Source organism: Neofelis nebulosa, assembly GCF_028018385.1.
Source record: "Neofelis nebulosa isolate mNeoNeb1 chromosome Y unlocalized genomic scaffold, mNeoNeb1.pri SUPER_Y_unloc_3, whole genome shotgun sequence".
Lineage (NCBI taxonomy): Eukaryota > Metazoa > Chordata > Mammalia > Carnivora > Felidae > Neofelis > Neofelis nebulosa.
The window spans coordinates 136,056-153,382 of record NW_026691919.1 but is presented as its reverse complement, the minus strand read 5'-3'; the positions used below and the strand labels follow the sequence as shown (position 1 = coordinate 153,382).

The 17,327-nt window shown below is 41.4% G+C and overlaps 1 protein-coding gene across 3 annotated transcripts in view; it reads right to left on the bottom strand.

Annotated features, from left to right (window-relative positions):
• Positions 1–1,342: 1,342 nt before the first annotated feature.
• The window catches only part of LOC131503600 (gamma-taxilin-like), a 34,814-nt gene continuing 18,829 nt past the window's right edge, over positions 1,343–17,327 (bottom strand). For all 3 annotated transcript variants that reach the window (XM_058715065.1, XM_058715064.1, XM_058715063.1), the window contains one exon: positions 1,343–1,546. In XM_058715065.1, coding sequence (XP_058571048.1) covers positions 1,358–1,546 — 189 coding nt within the window. In that variant the 3' untranslated portion in view covers positions 1,343–1,357. The remainder of the gene's footprint in view (positions 1,547–17,327) is intronic.

Sequence of the window (17,327 nt, the reverse complement as noted above, 5' to 3'; positions counted from 1 at the left end):
TAAAAGAAATTGAAAGTAAAAATGAAGTCTTTATCTTTCTGCATTCAAGAAATAGAAAATAAATGAAAAAGAGAAAAAAGAAAAAGAAAAGAAAAATAAAATGTTTAAAAAATTTAAAAAGTGAATACACTGAAGTAGACTAAAATAAAATGATGGAAGTGAAACAGAATTTGAAAAAATTTACACAAAAGTAAAAAGTATAGTAAAAAAATTAAAGAAAATATTTTTAATAAAAGTTGAAAATAAAAATAGAATTTTCTCTTTCTGTATTCAAGAAAAAGAAAATAAGTGAAAAAGAGAAAAGAAAGAAAATTGAATAGATGGGCCTGCTAACAGATTGAAATATAACTGACATTACTTTATTTTCCCCTAGAAGTCAGACTTATGAAGTGCTTTATAGTCCATAAACTAAGCGGGTGGTGAGACTTTTGTTCCTGAAAAGTGAGGTTGGCCCTTGGGTGGGCCCCAGTGTAATGTCTCCTTTCTCCACTAGATGGTGCTGCTAGCATTCTGGGGTGGAGTGTTTTGGTACCCTTAGGTGCATATGCGCATGCGCAGGAGAGGTGAAAATGGCATCACCCAGCTACCCAGTCTCTAGTATCTGAACTCTGTTCTCCCCAATCAGCCATAGTGAACCTGTCCTCTGTATTCAGCTTTAGATAACTCTCATTCTAAACAAAAAACCACTGTGGCTCACATAGGGACTCACTTAAAAATGCTGAAAATCACAAAACAGATTTGGACCAGAAGGCTAAATTTTCACCCAACATAAATTTACTTCCTGTAACTGTCTCCTTCATCCTACATTCTTCAGATCTTGTCTCTGACCTTTCAGAAGATTGTGTGACTCTGGACCTTGGCCTCAAATCCCTCTTCCACAATATGGCTATTTTATCACACAATCCTCTGGATCTGCCAAGAAACCCATTGATCACTGAGCTGCCTCTGTTCATTGCCCTTTCATGGCAAGAAATACAAAAACCACCCCAACTCAATCCGCAGGTTGTATGCCTTCCAATGCAGGACATGCAGTTACTTATGTAAAGGCTGAAAGTAAGAAAATAATGTTAGCAGAGCCTGTGAAAACACAAGGTACACTTCCTTTCACTTCACCTACTTCTCAGGGCTCTGTAATCACACTCCATCATCTCCAATCCTTCCCAGGTAGAGTCCCTTTTAAATGCATCTACTCTCACCACAGACATGTTGTCTGGACAGCTTCAAATATTAGACATTACAATATTATTTTATTCCCATATAGAAGATCTTACCAAATCTAGAAAAGGGCTAGAAAGATTAGTGGCCATTCATAATCCTATTCATAGGGAATTTAACTGGTTTGTAAAAGATGTTCTTTTCATCCATGATTACTGCAATTATTTTCCAAGTTATGTAGCCTCTTTGGAAAGTCACTGACTTGGGAAACTGTTGGCCAGACACCCTCCCAGGGCCTCTTGAAAATGACCAGGAAACAGCTCAGTTGGAGGTTTATATCAAAGTCTGGGAGAAACACTTGTAGAAGCTTTATTCCCAAAGGTAACCTGTTCTAAGAGAACATAAACCATTCAGAAATAAGGGTAGCATCCCAAAGTTTTTCTACAATACTTTATACAGGCTTTCCAAAGACACACTGCATTAAACCCCAAGCAAGGCTCATGAGCATTGAAATGTTTTCCTTTATGCATTAGCTAGAAATCTTTCCCCTTACATGAAGGAACAAATCCAAAACAGTGTAGTTGAGGTGGCAAAAAACTCTCAACATTATATCCACTATTACCCTATCCACTATTACCCAATTCTTTGAAAACAGCTAATGGGAAAGGGTGAAACAGGAAGCAAGGAGAGAGACACGCGGATAAAAGAAATAAAAATAAATGAAAAGCAAAAATCCTTGCCTTCCAAATTGTTTTTTAAGCAGAAAAATTACTCTGAAATGTAATTTTTGTTGGTGTTTGTTTTTCAGATTTCTCATATAAGTGAAATCAAACAGTATTTCTCTTTCTCTGTCTGACTTCACATAATGCCCATGTCCATCCATATTGTCTGAAATGCTATGATTTTTTTGTTATGACTCAGTAACATGCATTGCGGTTTTTTGTGTGTGTGTGGGTGTGTATCACTGCTTTATCCACCTATCCATTGATGGACACATAGATTGTTTCTATGTCTTTAATATAATAATTAATGCTGTATGAATCTAGGAGTGCACATATAATTTTGAGTTAGTGTTTTTGTTTCCTTTATATAAGTACCCAGAAGTTGATTGCTGGATCATGTGGAAGTTCCAATTTAAACTTTTTGAGAAACCTCCATACGGTTGGCCACAGTGTAAGTTCACCGTCTTACATTTCCACCAGCACATAGGGAGAAACTGGATTTCTTAACTGGTGAAACTTTCTCTATCACCCACTTGGAGTATTTATCTCCCACCCATCAACCCTAATGGCTGACTTAAACTGATGAGAGTCTTTCTGGGAAACCCAATTTTTGACCCACATCTCAGACCACTGTGATATCTGTAGGCCCTTTTCATAACCACCATCTCTTTCTAGTATCCCAATTCCTCACCAGTAAATCTCTCATGGAGGGAGGTGTGTTATCTACAATGTAATGCCACCATACAGTGTAATAGTAAGGGTGGTTTTACTCCTCTCAGACCAAACTAAAGATTGTTACTTTCCCTAATGGGGACCAATCTTGATTTAGAATCCTCTGAGGAGTACCCAGAAAAAAAAAAGATTTCCCAATTAATCTTTGCAAATGTGGTTGCGTTACTGCTAAATGGAAAACCTGTACACTATTTCATTGAAAGGGAATAAAACTTTCCCATCAGTGTCCCCAAAGCCTCTGTCATGATATGTAGAGTGAGTAACTGAACCTATAGTAGACTCTGCCTGCAATCCAGTATTCCTACATTTACCTCCTTAACCTGAAATATTACAAACTTACCAATGAAAAAGGAAGGAAAGTTTGATTCAAGAGGGAACCAAGCCTGCTCATTTATACAAGTTCTCTCAATTTCTCTTTGCATTTATATATAAAGGAAGACAATTGTGAGTCCCTCTCAATATTTTGGCAAGTTCTTTATATTGATTTTGACTCTGTAACCTTTACCCAAGACTTCAGTCTCATTTAGTATGTTGTTGACATTTTCCTCTCTAAGCACGTAACTCACTTATATAAAAATGTATACCCCAAAATTTAAAACAGGTACTCAAACAAATACTTGTACACAAATGTTCTTACCAGAAGAATTCACAAGCCAAAAGTGTGAAATGGCCTTATAATTAATCATCTGACAAATAGATGAACAAAATGAATTATGTGCATACAATGGAACATTTTTCAGTCATAAAAAGGACTAAAGCTCAAATACATGGAACAAGGTAGATGAACCTTGAAAACAATACACCAAGTAAATGAGGCCAAAAATAACAATACTTCTTGAATGATTCCATGTATACAAAATATCCAGATAGGTAAACTCATAGAGACAGAAAATTGGTTAGTTATTGCCAGGTCCTAGAGGAAAGTAGAGCTACAGAATGACTGCATAACAAGATATCCTTAAAGGGGTGGAAAAGTGTGTGAAAATACTGTGAAAAGACTAAATGCCACAAAATGTATGTAATAAAATGGTGACTTTATGTGAATTTCACTTCACTAAAAAAATAAATAACTGAGTATCTATGTTCTTATAAGATAAAAGAAGTTCAGAAGTAAGAGTATTGCCAAAAGACAAGTTAATTATGAAGACATACCAGTCATAAATGCTGTTGCACCTAATGTTGAAGTTTCGAAATATATAAAGTAAAAGTGACAGATTATATAAGAAAAATAGATACATTCAGTAGATTTTAGTACTGTTATCCCAACAAAAGTTAGGCCAAATATACACACATAGAAAAGTAAATATTGGGGATGCCTTGGTGGCTCAGTTGTTAAGCATCTGATTCTTGATTTAGGCTTAAGTCATAATCTCACAGTTGGTGGGATTGAGTGCAGAACCTGATTTGGAGACTGTCTCCTTCTCTCTTTGTTCTCCCCTGCTTGTGTGTCATAGACTCTAAGTCTAAAGTACTCTCTGAGCCAGCAAGAGAGTGGGACACAGTATTAAAGTGAGAGATGTGTGTGTGTGTGTGTGTGTGTGTGTGTGTGTGTGTGTGTGTATACAGGTTTTGTTCACATATCTCTTTCTAGGCCAGGCCTCCTATCTAAATTCTTTCAGGCAGTTAAGGAAGATGTAAAAAGTGGTAAAAAGCTTTGCCTACCTTGGCTTTAATTGGCTTTAGCTCAAAATACATTGTCAGATTAGCATATTTTGGGATGAAATAGTCTACTCTCTTTAAACACACAAAGGTATTTATAACCACACATCATTGAGAGAAACGCATATGAAAATCATGATGGGATACCACTCACATACATTAGATGTGTGTAATGAAAAAAATAGGGATTAACAATTGTTGGGAAGGCATCAAGGAATTGGAAACTTGTGTATTGCTATTGGGAATATAAAACAGTACAGCTGTTATGGAAAATAGTACATGGTTCTACAAAATGTTAACTATATAACCCAGCAATACCACTTCCGGTATCCTCAAAAGAACTAAAAACAGAGACCAAACAGAAATTTCTATAACAACATTTATAGCAGCATTATTCCTAATAGTCAAAATGTGGAAATGACCCAAATGCCCTTGAACTGATAAAATGAATAAATTGTTTGGCCATCAAAAGAAAGGAAATCCTACCATATCCTGTAAGATTGGTGAACCTCAGAAATATTTTGTAAGTAAAATAAGCCACATATAAAAAGACAAATATACAATTCCGTATCTACAAGAAAATTTCCCGTCCCTTCTATGTTCCTTGGCTGGTCTAACAATTAAGTTGATACAGACAAATTAAGATACAGGAGAAGAAAAATTAATTTTATACATATGGGGGCCCAAAAGATATGAGACTTAAGAGGTAGCTGGGAAATTGAAGCTTATATAACATCCAGAGCTAAGTATAAGTGTAGGTATGGAGATGCAATGGAGACGAAGGACATTAACAGAAAGCCAGCAATGTTTGGGCAATGAGAGCTTCCCTGTTATGCAATGGAAGTTTCTTAGGTATCTCTGGCAATACCTCTATTCCTGATACAGGTTCTCTGTCCAACGTGTAAATTTAGGTGGTAGAAGTGAAGGTAAGGAGCTTTTCCTGAATATGCTGGGTTTTTACTGCCTTTAGCTCCAAATAATTCTTATGCCAAAGAGACATATTCTGGAGTGGCAAAATCCACTCTCCTTCAATACCTAGAAGAGAGAAATTCATAGTGACAGAAAATACAATACATGGGCTAAGAGTTAGAGGTAACTTGGAGTTACTATTTAATTGATACAGAATTTCTGTTCAGAATTATGAAAGGGTTTTAGAAATGGATGGTAGTGAAGGTTGCACAACATTGTGAATGTTCTTAATGCTCCTGAACTGTACACTTAACATGGATAAGCAGTAAGCATTCTGTTATGTGCATTTTACTAAATGTAAAATAAGACAACACAGAAGTGGAGGGAAACAATATTGACACAGAAACTTTATGTAAGATATTCTACTGAACAAGAACTCTACTATTCTACTAATCTACTGAAAAAAAGAAAACCTCACCAAAGACCAGTCTGGGAACACATGAAAGAATAAAATATAAGTCTAGTGAAAAACGAAAGTTCTGAAAAGGTAAGGAGTATGGGAGAAATTAGTCCTGCTACTTCTGAAACATAATTCAAAACCTGTATAATTAAACACCTGGTTCTTACACATTCAGAGACAGAAAGGAAAAATAAATCAAATGACATGAATGCTTTCCAGTGGAACAGAACTAAGTGTCCAAAAATCACACATGTACATGTGTAAATTTAATCCACTACAAAGGTGGTATTTTGGCCAACTGGGCATAAAAACTGGACATTTCAGTAAATAGTACTGAGATTAAAGGACAGTTATTTGAAAGCAAATGATAAACCATAATACATACACTTCACATACAAGGCACTTAACTTTACTCACCATATAGAAAACTCTTGTAGAGGCCAATGGCAGGACTCCCCGAGATGGGCTACTTTGGCACAAAGATTATTTCTAATTAAAAGCAGTCAAAACCAAATAGACTCAGCAAAAGTTTTTTTTTTTTTTTAATGTTTTTTACTTTTGAGAGAGAGAGAGAGAGAGAGACAGAGGCACGAGCTCATGAGGGATAGAGGGAGACACAGAATCCAAAGCAGGCTCCAGGCTCTGAGCTGTCAATGCAGACCTTGACGTGGGGTTCAGACTCACAACTGTGAGATCATGACCTGAGCTGAAGTCCATCGCTTAACCAAGTGAGCCACCCAGGCGTCCCAACTCAGCAAAAGTTTTTGACCCTCTTGTCTCCCTCAGCTGACTCAACACAACTGAGATGTAGCAGCTGCTCCTAGAAGCAGCAATCTGCATAGATAACTACATTATGATAAGAACAAGGGGTGGAAGACAGGGATTGAAGGAGGGGAAAACAAGGAGGAATTCAGCAAAGCCTTTTTGTGAAAATTCCTATGCCCCATTGTCTGTGTGAGGCCCTGCAAACAGTTGCTTAACACATATCTACTCTTTATCTTTTTTCCTGTGATTTGCACACCTTCCCTTTGAAAGCCCAGACTCCTACCTGCTTCTCCTTAGTGCAGAATGATGTATGTCACATATATCCAGTCTTTCAATTTTGTGTTGGTGTGGAGTCCCCATGTATATGAAATTGAATTTGATGTTTTTTCCTGTTACTCTCCTTGTATCAATTTGATTCACAGTCCAGCTAGAAGGATCTTGAAGGGGACATGGAATTCCTTCCTCCCCAACAATGTTATGGAAGTTCACTCAAACAGAAAAGAAAAGAAAAAAAAAAAAAAAACCCACCCTAGAGGAGCTAAGACGGAGGTGTGGTAGGAGGACCCTAGGCTTGCTTTGTCCCTCGAACACAGCTAGATAACCATCAAATCATTCTGAGTACCCACGAAAATGACCTGAGGACTGACAGAAACAAACTCCACAAGTAGAGAGAGACGAGAGGCCACACGAAGAAAGGTAAGAAGTGCAGAGACATGGTTTGGGAGAGAAACAGACTGCAGGTGCTGCAGAGTGCAGAGAACCCTAGTCACAAAGAAGGGTGAGAAAGAGGCACACTGAGGGGAAGACACAAGAACATTTCCCCAAAGGCACTCACTCCACAACGAGAGGGGGTGAATTTTGTGAGCTTTTGTAAACAGTGGGGTTCAAAGCCTGGAGTTTCACAGGTCCCCAGGATAGCTGGGATGGAGTTCTGAGGACGGTGCCCTACTCCTGGAGAGAAGACAGGCAAACAACTTCTGGGCAGATGGCATGTTCTAAGGATCACCTCAGTGGGCAGGGAGAGACTGCTGGTTTGTTTTGGAACACATCTGTGAGGCGTGGCATTGCCTCTGTGGAGACAGAGGAGCTGGTGGGCACCATTTCCTCTGCTCCTGAGCGGAGGTGCAGAGACACATCCTGAGGGCAGCTAACCACAACACTGCACAGCAGGCTTGCTCCAAATCCCACACCCTTGTGCTCTGGTGTGACTGCCCTTCTGTACCAAACCTGCATCTGTCGCAGCACAGCGAGAACCTTTCCCAGAGGACCGGTGCCCATCTCCCCAACACCAGGACCCTGAAGTTTGGAAGTTTAGAAGTCAGCAGAGCTGGCTGGGGTAAACCCCAAATGCACTGTGCTCCTCTGGGCCGGCAAGTAACGCGGAATAGACAGAAAGCAGCAATCTGAAAGACACCTAGACACATGAGGGGAAATTATTCACTCTTCTTGGGGGGGACTTCCCTGAGAGCATAAGCATGAACTCCTCTCTCCAGAAACAACGGACCTGGCTAGGTCCCATTTCTGCCCCCCCGCCCCCACCATAAGCCACTTCAGTAAATAGCACAGTGCCCACACAGTGGATGCCTGACCTGCTAACACCGAGTCCTGCCCCCCTGCACTCTGCTGGCACCGCTTCTGTGCATAGGAGCCGGTGCAGGGGGCGCCTCCCCCAGAAGACCAGCACACATCCCCCACACCCCACGTGTACCGACCATTGAGTTGTGCAGGACTTCAGTTCTAGTGGAACTAGCATCAGGTCTCTTTTACCATGCCTGCTTAAAAACTTACCCCACTCTGGCCAAGGACCCAACACTGTCCACTGCAGGTAAAGAGAGCATCTGCAGATGACTGGCCTGAGGGATAGAGCAGCCACAGCAGAGCAGCAGAGCACACCAAGCATACACCACAGACATTCCCTGAAGCATGAAGTCCCGCACACTATATGACTGGCTCTTCATAACGCCTTTAGTCTCACTGTGTGGGCACCGTGGGCACAGCAAACATATCAGGCTTTTCTAACACAGAGAAGAAGACAGAGACCTAGACAAAGTGCCAGGAAGAAGGAATTCATCCCCAAAGAAACAACTAGATAAGGTCACAGCCAGAGATCGAACCCAAGCAGATGTAAGTAACATGCCTGGTGGAGAATTTAAAGCAACAACCATAAGGATACTGGCTGGACTTGAGAGAACAATGGAAGACATCAGGGGCGCCTGGGTGGCTCAGTCGGTTAAACGTCCAACTTCGGCTCACGTGATGATCTCGTGCTCTGTGAGTTCCAGCCCGACGTCGGGCTCTGTGCTGACAGCTCGGAGCGTGGAGCCTGCTTTGGACTCTGTGTCTCCCTCTCTCTCTGCCCCTCCCTTGATCATGCTCGCTCTCTCTCTCTCTCTCTCTCTCTCTCTCTCTCTCTCTCAAATAAAGAAGTAAATAAGTAAGTAAATATATAAACAAACAAACATTAACAATTTCTTCTAGAACTTTTAGTAGAAGGGAGGAGGACATCAGGGAGGCCACCTTGATAAAACAGTTATAACACAATCATTCAGAAATGAAAAAATAAAATAACAGCTTCATAACAGGCTAGATGGAAGGACCACAAGGCCGGAAGAAGCAGACGGATGAACAAGTGATACGGAAGATAGAGTTATGGAAAATAATGAAGGTGACAGAGGAGAGAGAGAAAGAAGAATTGTGGGGATAGATTTAGGGAACTCAGTGACTCCATCAAATGTAATAACATTCATATACTAGGAGTCCCAGAAGAAGAGAGAAAAAAGAGGAGAGAACATTTATTTGAGGAAACAAAACATCACATTCAGTGATAGGGAAAAGACAGCGCGTCCACGACAGAACTCCCATCAAAATTAACAAAAGTAGGACAACACCAAGACGTACTGTAATTAGAGATACAAAACAATAGGGACAGAGAAAAAGTGTTAAACTCAGCAAGACAGGGGTGCCTGGGTGAGTTAGTCCTTGGAGCGACCAACTTTGATTTTGGCCCAGGTCATGATCCCCGTGCTGCCTGGCCTCACTATTCTGTGAGGGCCTCACTGTTCTCACAGCGGGGGATGTGAGAGTCCCCAGTGGAGGGAGGAGAGGTTGCAGTGGCGCCATTTCCCCTCCAGCACCAACATGGTGGGACTTCAGAGAGCAGTACTGCCACTGCCAGTGGAGGCAGGACCCGCTGACACCCCACCCTGTTCATCCGTGCCTGGCAACTACTTATTTACTGGGGAAGGAAGCAGGCATTCAAGTCCAAAAGGCACAGAGAACTCCCCTCAGAATCAACAAAAGCAGGTCAACACCATGACATATCATAGGGAAACTTGCAAAATATAAGGATAAAGAGAGCATTCTGGCAGAGAGGAGTTAAGATGGCAGGGCAGCATGGAGACCCTGAGTTTGTCTCATCCCTGAAATGCAGACAGATCAGCATCAAACCATTGTAAACACCTGGGAAAATTGGTCTGAGGATTAATGAAACAATCTGCATACCTTGAGCCTCAGAACTTGGCAGGTCTGTGGTGCAAAGAAGTAAACCGGGGTAGAGAAAAGCCATGGAGGGCAGGGAGCCATTCTGGCAGAGAGAGAGCAGAGAGGGAAAGAGAAAAGGGGGAGAGTGTGGGACATCGGGAGCGTGCAAGAAAAGAACTCTCCCTGAAAGTAGCTGGAGAGAGGGAGAGAGAAAAGGGTGAAAACACTCAAAGAGGACTGGACAACAAATCTGTTCCCTATCACCACTGATGGGGGGAAAGGAGAGCATTTCAACAGCACAGGATTGTGTTAACAGTGGAGCACGAGTCTGAAGTTTCAGAGCTCAGTACCTGGTGGTGCTCTGGTGACAAAGTAGGGAGAATCTCCCAGGAGCAGGCAGCGTGGCCTGCGGGGTCCACGTGCCACATGGGGAGAAGCAATTTCCCTGCGTGGAGAGAATCTGGTAGAGGCCATATGGCCTCCCCACGGGAAAAGACCCCACAGGCCCAGGAGAGCTGCCTCATTTGCTGGTATTGAGACAAAGACGCCAGAGTGCAGGGAAACCTGGCCCCAGCTGCGTGCTGTGATCCGAACCTTTGAGGGTGTGCTGGCACACCACTGTATTCTGGGACAAGTCGTCACCTGTCCACTGCTCCCAGATAACTGGCGTGTGTCCAATCCGGGGGAATCTCTGAAGCCTGGGGTTCTGAGACACAGTCCCATCGGAGATACAACTCTGGAGGGAAGTGCTGCCTGGCCGGCAGACAGCCTGGACACAGACAGTGTGGATGCAGGGAGTGGACAGAGGCCTGAGACAAAGGAGGGGTGCTTCCTCACGTGAGGGTACAAAATTCCCATTCCAGAGACTGGAGAGCTGAGTGAAGTCATTTTCTTCTCTAGCGTGCGTCCCCTCCCACACACACTCATCAACGCTACTGAGCTAAGCAGCGCCACCCAGCGGAAAACAAAGTCCACCCCCGCCCCGAGCCTGACCAACCTGTGTCCTCCAGACACATCTCCCAGAAGACCAGAACAAATCCCTCCACCGGTCAAGTCTGTGGACTATAGCGTACTGCAAAATTTCAGTTCTAGGGAAAAGTGGAGGCAACCCCACTCGGATTTCATTCCTTACGCTTCTTCATCTGTTCATTCTCTTTGCTTCTGTTTTTCTGATGTGTTCTGTTCTCTTTTGTTATGTTGGTTCCTTTTTCTTGCACACAGAAGGAACAATTTTTTTTTTAATTTTTTCAAGTTTAAAAAATTTGTTTTGTTTTCTTTAACGGTTTTATTCGACTTTACTATTTAAATTCTTTTTAATGTGTTCATTTTTTTAGCTCTTTTTCCTTTCTCTTTAGTCCCTTTTCTATCAAGCATCTCTTAACATGCAGACAGATGCATACCTAGGATCTAGCTTCCTTTAAATGATATTTTTGTTTTGTTTTTAATATTTTACTTTTAACTCTTTAAGTTATTAATTTATTTCTCCCTCCAACATGACAAGATGGAGGAATTCACCCAAAATGAAACGAGAAGAAATGACACCTAAGACGTAATCAACACAGATACATGTAAGATGTCTGAACTAGAATTCAAAGCCACAATTTGTAAGACTACTAGCTGGGGTTGCAAACAGCACAGAAGACACCAGAGGAACACTTTCTGCAGAGATAAAAGAACTAAAAGCTAATCAGGCCAAAATGGAAAATCCTATACCGAGATGCAATCAGGAATGGCTGTCATGACGGCAAGGATGGAGAAAGCAGAGCAGCAATTCAGTGATATAGACCGTAAGACTATGGAAAATAATGGAGCAGCAAAAGAGGTAGGAAACAAAAGCAAAAGATCACGATACAAGACTTAGGTGACTCAACCACTTGTTAAAGAGGAAGGACATTCACATCCTAGAAGTTCAAGAGGAGGAATAGAGAAAACAAGGGGCAGAAGGTTTATGTGAGCAAATTGTAGCAGACAACCTTCCTAATCCGGGGAAGGACACAGACATCAAAGTCAAGGAGCACAGAGAACTCCCATTAGATTCAATGCAAAATAACCAACTCCAAGGCATATCATAGTCAAATTCACAAAACACACAGACAAGGAAAGAATTATGGAAACAGCCATGACAAAAACAGTTCTTCACCTACACGAGGAAGCAGGCCAGGCTTACAGCATATCTGTCCACAGGAACTTGGCCAGCTATAAAGGAGAGGCAGGATACATTCACCGTGCTGAATCAGAAAAATCACGCAACCAAGAATGCTTTATCCAGAACTGCTGTCACTCAGAATGGAAGGAGGGATAGAGTATTCCGGACAAGCCAAAACTAAAGGAATCTGTGGCCACTAAACGGGCCCTGCAAGGAGTCTCTAGGAGGACTCTGTGAGTGTAGAAAGAAACAAAACGGAACAGAACAGAATGTAAAAGAAAACAAACAAACAAACAAACAAACAAACAAACAAACCACAAAACAGATCAAAAGCAACCAAAACCTAGAAAGGGCAAGAGAATTTCACCAAAAAGACCACCTCCACAATGGCACTAAATTCATGTCTAAAGGTAATGGACCCAATGCTCCAATCAAAAGGTAAAGGTAACCACTCTAAAGGCAAATGGACCCAATGCTCCAATCAAAAGACCCAGGGCATCAGAACGGATTTCAAAACAAGGTCCATCCAAATGCTGCCTACACAACTCTCATTTTAGACTAAAGACACTTGAAGATTGACAATGAGGGGATAGAGAACCACCTATCGTGCTACTGGACATCAACAGAATGCTGGAGTGGCCACACCTGTATCAGACAAACTAAGCAGACCAAATAATTAAGGGGTCTATCCATCAAGAAGACCCAGCAATCGTAAATAGTTACGTCTCCAAGTGGGACCACTCAAACATGTAAGCCAATTAAGAACAAACAAAGAAAATCACGGATACTAATACCATGACTGTAGGGGACTTAAATACCCCACTACAACAATGGACAGATCATCTAAACACAAAATCAGCAAGGATACAATGGCTTTGAATGACAGGCTGGACCAGATGGACTCAGCAGATATATTCAGAACATTTCATCCTAAAGCAGAAGAATACACATTCTTCTTGAGTGCACCTGGAACATTCTCCAGAATAGATCACATACTGGGTCTCAAGTCAGCCCTCAACATGTGCAAAAAAGATTGAGCTCATACCATCCATACTTTCAGACCACAAGGCTATGAAACTTGTAATCAACCACAAGAAACAAGTTGGACAGCCCTCAGAAAGATGAAGGTTAAAGAATATCCTACTAAAGAATAAATGGGTTAACCAAGAAATTTACGAAACGATAAAGAAATACAGGGAAGCCAATGAAAATGAAAACACGGCAGTCCAAAGCCTTTGGGAGGCAGCAAAGGCAGACCTAAGAGGTTTGCAAATCAGCCGTATCTCGAGAAGCAAGAAAGTCCCCAAACACACAATCAAAACTTGGCCCCGAAGGCGCTGGAAAAAAGAACGGTGAATAAAGCCCAAAACCAGAAGAAGAAGGCAAATGATACAGATTAGAGCAGAAATCAATGATATCGACTGATCAACGGACCAGTAGAACAGATCAACGAAACTAGGAGCTGGTTCTCTCAAAGAACTAACAAAACTAATAAACCCTAGACAAAAATAAAAAATAAAAAGGAAAGGACTCAAAAAATAAAATCAGGAATAAAATAAGAGAGATGACCATCAGTACTTCACAAATACAAACAATGATAAGAGAATATTATGAGCAGTGATATGCCAACAAATTGGGCAATCTGGAAAAAACGGACAGACTCCTAGAAACATGTAAACTACCAAAACTGAAACCGAAGATATAGACAATTTGGACAGACCCATAACCAGTAAGGAAACTGAATCGTAGTCAAAACTCTCACAACAAAAACATTCCAGGGCCGGATGGCTTCCCAGAGGAATTCTACCAAACAGTTAAAGAAGAGTTAATACCTCTTCTTTCAAAGCTGTTCCAAAAAGTAGGAACGGAAGGAAAACTTCCAAATTCATTCCATGAGGCCAGCATTACCCTGAAAAATGCTGTTTCGAAGGCGCAGATGCACCCAAATGTTTATAGCAGCAGCACTCTCAACAACTGCCTATCTAGGGAAAGAGCCCAGGGAGGGAGGGAAGAAAGGAAGGGAGGGAGGGAGGGAGGGAGGGAGAGAGGGAGGGGAGAGAGAGAGAAAAGAAAAAAATGAAAGAAGAACAGAAAAAAAAAGAAGAGAAAAGAGAAGAAAAGCAAAGCCAAGCCAAGCAAAGCAAAGAGAAGAAAAGAAAGAGAAAACCGAGGCAAGTATTTGGAAAAATCTTAAAACCTATATCCCAAATGTCTCTTGGGGGGAAAAAAATGGATCCCGATTTACATGTCAGACCTAAACCTGTAAATGTCTTAGAAGAAAACTTGGGGAGGGGCGCCTGGGAGGCGCAGTCGGTTAAGCGTCCGACTTCAGCCAGGTCACGATCTCGCGGTCCGTGAGTTCGAGCCCCGCGTCAGGCTCTGGGCTGATGGCTCGGAGCCTGGAGCCTGTTTCCAATTCTGTGTCTCCCTCTCTCTCTGCCCCTCCTCCGTTCATGCTCTGTCTCTCTCTGTCCCAAAAATAAATTAAAAACGTTCAAAAAAAATTAAAAAAAAAAAAAAAGAAGAAGAAAACTTGGGGAAATGCTTCATGCCATTGTATTTGACAGGGATTCTTGGACTGACGCCAAAAGCACAGAAAGGGAAAAAAAAATAGCTTGACTTCATGAAAATTGAATATGTTGTGCATCAGAGAATACCATTAAGGGAGTGAAAAGGCAAGTGACAGAACAGAAGAAAGTATGGTGAAATTACGTATCATAAGATATTAACACCCACAACTTATAGGCAGTTCCTAAAGCACAAGAACAAAATAACAACCCAATTTAAAGATGGGCAAAAGACCTGAATAGACATGTCTCCAGAGCTGACCAACACATCGCCAATAAGCACATAAGAGATGCACACTATCACTAATCCTTACAGAAAGCAAACAAAACCACCGAGTAAGACACCATCTCACAACCATTACGATGGCTCTTATTAAACAAACAGAAAACAACAAATATTGGCAAGGCTGTGGCCTAATGGGATCTATTCTGGAGAAAGTTCCTTGAGCTCTTGAAAGAAGGTGTGTTCTGTTGCTTTGGGATGCAATGTTCTGTATATAGCTTTCAAGTCTGCCTGTTTTATTGTGCTGTTTAAGGTCAATATTCCCTTACTGATTTTCTGTCTGGATGATTGGTCCATCGATGTAAATAGGGTATGAAAGCCCCTACTGTCATTGTATACTTATCTATATTTCTCCCTTTAGGTCTGTTAATGTTTGTGTTCTCTATGTGGGCGCTCCTATGTTGGGTGCATAGATACATAAACATGTTAGGTCCTCTGCTGGACTGACGGATTTTTCATTATGATATGCCCTTCTTTGTTCTTACACAGTTTTTATTTGTCAGGTTATTTTGTCTGATGTGACCATAGGTACCCCAGCTTTGTTTTGGTTTTCATAAGCATGGGATGTCTTTTCCCATACCTTCACTTGTGGTCTGTGTGCATCCTTCCATCTTAAGTCATTCTCTCACAGGCCGCATATAGATGACTGTTGTTTTCCAAGTCCATTCAATCACTATGTTTTTTTGATTAAACAATTTAGTCCTTTTACACTTGGAGTAGTTATGGATAGGTCTGTACTCGCTGCCGGCTGTTTTGTACTTACTCTGTTTCTTTTCCTCTTGTCCAGCTCTCTGGGGTTTGATGAGTTTCTTAAGTGGTATGCTTACATTCCTTTCTCAACGTCTTTTGGTTATCTACCACAGATTTTTGTCTTGTGATTACCAAGAGGCTCCCGCATAACATCGTGTGTGTGTGTGTGTGTGTGTGTGTGTGTGTGTGTGTGTGTCTATTTTGTGTTGTAACAACTTAAGTTAGGATGCATTCTAAAGCTCTACATTTTAATTCTTTGCTCATGTTTCGGGATGTTATGGCACATTCAAAAAAACACCTTCTATCGTGTGTGTTCTCTCCGTGATTATTGTAGTAGTTATGGCTAGTTTTACCACTTTTCCCTTTTAACTTTCAAACGAGGTTTAAAGTGATGAAGCCCCTGCCTTTACAGCCTTTCACCGTGAGCAGTATGATTTATACTTCCACGTTGTGTTGCTGATTGGTGTCCTTTCTTTTCAGTTTGAAGGACTTCCTTTTACAGTTTTAGATTTCACATCTCCAGGATATCCTTTACCTCTCCTTCACTTCTGAATAACAGCGTTAGCCTGGTGGGTATTCTTAGTTAGTCACAAGTGTTTTGTTTGTTTCCTTTCAGAACTTTGAGTATATCATGTCACTGACTCTGGCCTGCAGAGTTTCTGCTGAAATACCTGCTGATAGGCTAACAGGGTTCCCTTGTATGTAAATTGGGTTGGTTTGGTTTTGGTTTTGGTTTTGTTCCCTTGCTGCTTTACAAGAATCTTTGTCTTCAACTTTTAACGTTTTAAGTACAGTGTGTCTCAGTGTGGATGTCTTTGGGTTCATAATATTTGCAACTGTGCTTCCTGAATCTCAAGGTCTGTGCTTCCTGGATCTCAAGGTCTGTTTCCTTCCCCGGGTTAGGGGGGTTTTCAGCTATTTTTTTAAGTAAATTTTCTTCCTCTTTCTCACTTGGTTCTCCACTTGATGTTGTCCCGTAAGTCCCTTTAGCTATCTTCACTTTTTTCCCATTTTCTCTTTGCTCTCTGATGGTGAGCTCCACTGCTTTTGCCAAAAAGTTTACCGACCCTTTCTTCTACCTCACTTGGTCTGCTGTTGAAACTCTCTGGTGTATTTTTCAGTTCAGTTAATTGCATTCCACTGCTCGACCACTTCTCTTTGGCTTTTTTCTTTTTTCTTTTCTTTTGTGTTTTCGATCTCTTTGTTAAAGCGCTCACTGTTCTCATCCATTCTTCTCTCAGGTTTGGTGAGCACCTTCATGACCACCACTTGGGACACTTAACAGAGAAATTACCTATTCTGTTTCATTAAGGCTTTGTTTGTTTGTTTGTTTGTTTTCCCGAGGTTGTATCTTGGTGTTTCTGCTGGAACACACTCCACTCTTTCTTCATTTTTCCAGACTCCCTGTGTCTGTTTCTATGCAACAGTTGAGGCAGTCACCCCTCCCAGTTTTGAGGGGATGCCTTGAGTAAGAGGAACCGCGGAGTTCAGCAATGCCCTAGGTCTTGGTTGTCTCTCAAACCTTCAGGATTGTCAATGGCCTATTTTGCCCTTCATAAACACACATGTTCAGTGTGCCAAGACCTGTTGGGGTCCCAATGTAGGCGGATCTCAGTGAGCATTGAGATCTGTACTAATTGGAGTACAGCCCCAGGTAACACATTTTAAAATACGCAAATATATGCAGTTCTGTAGGACC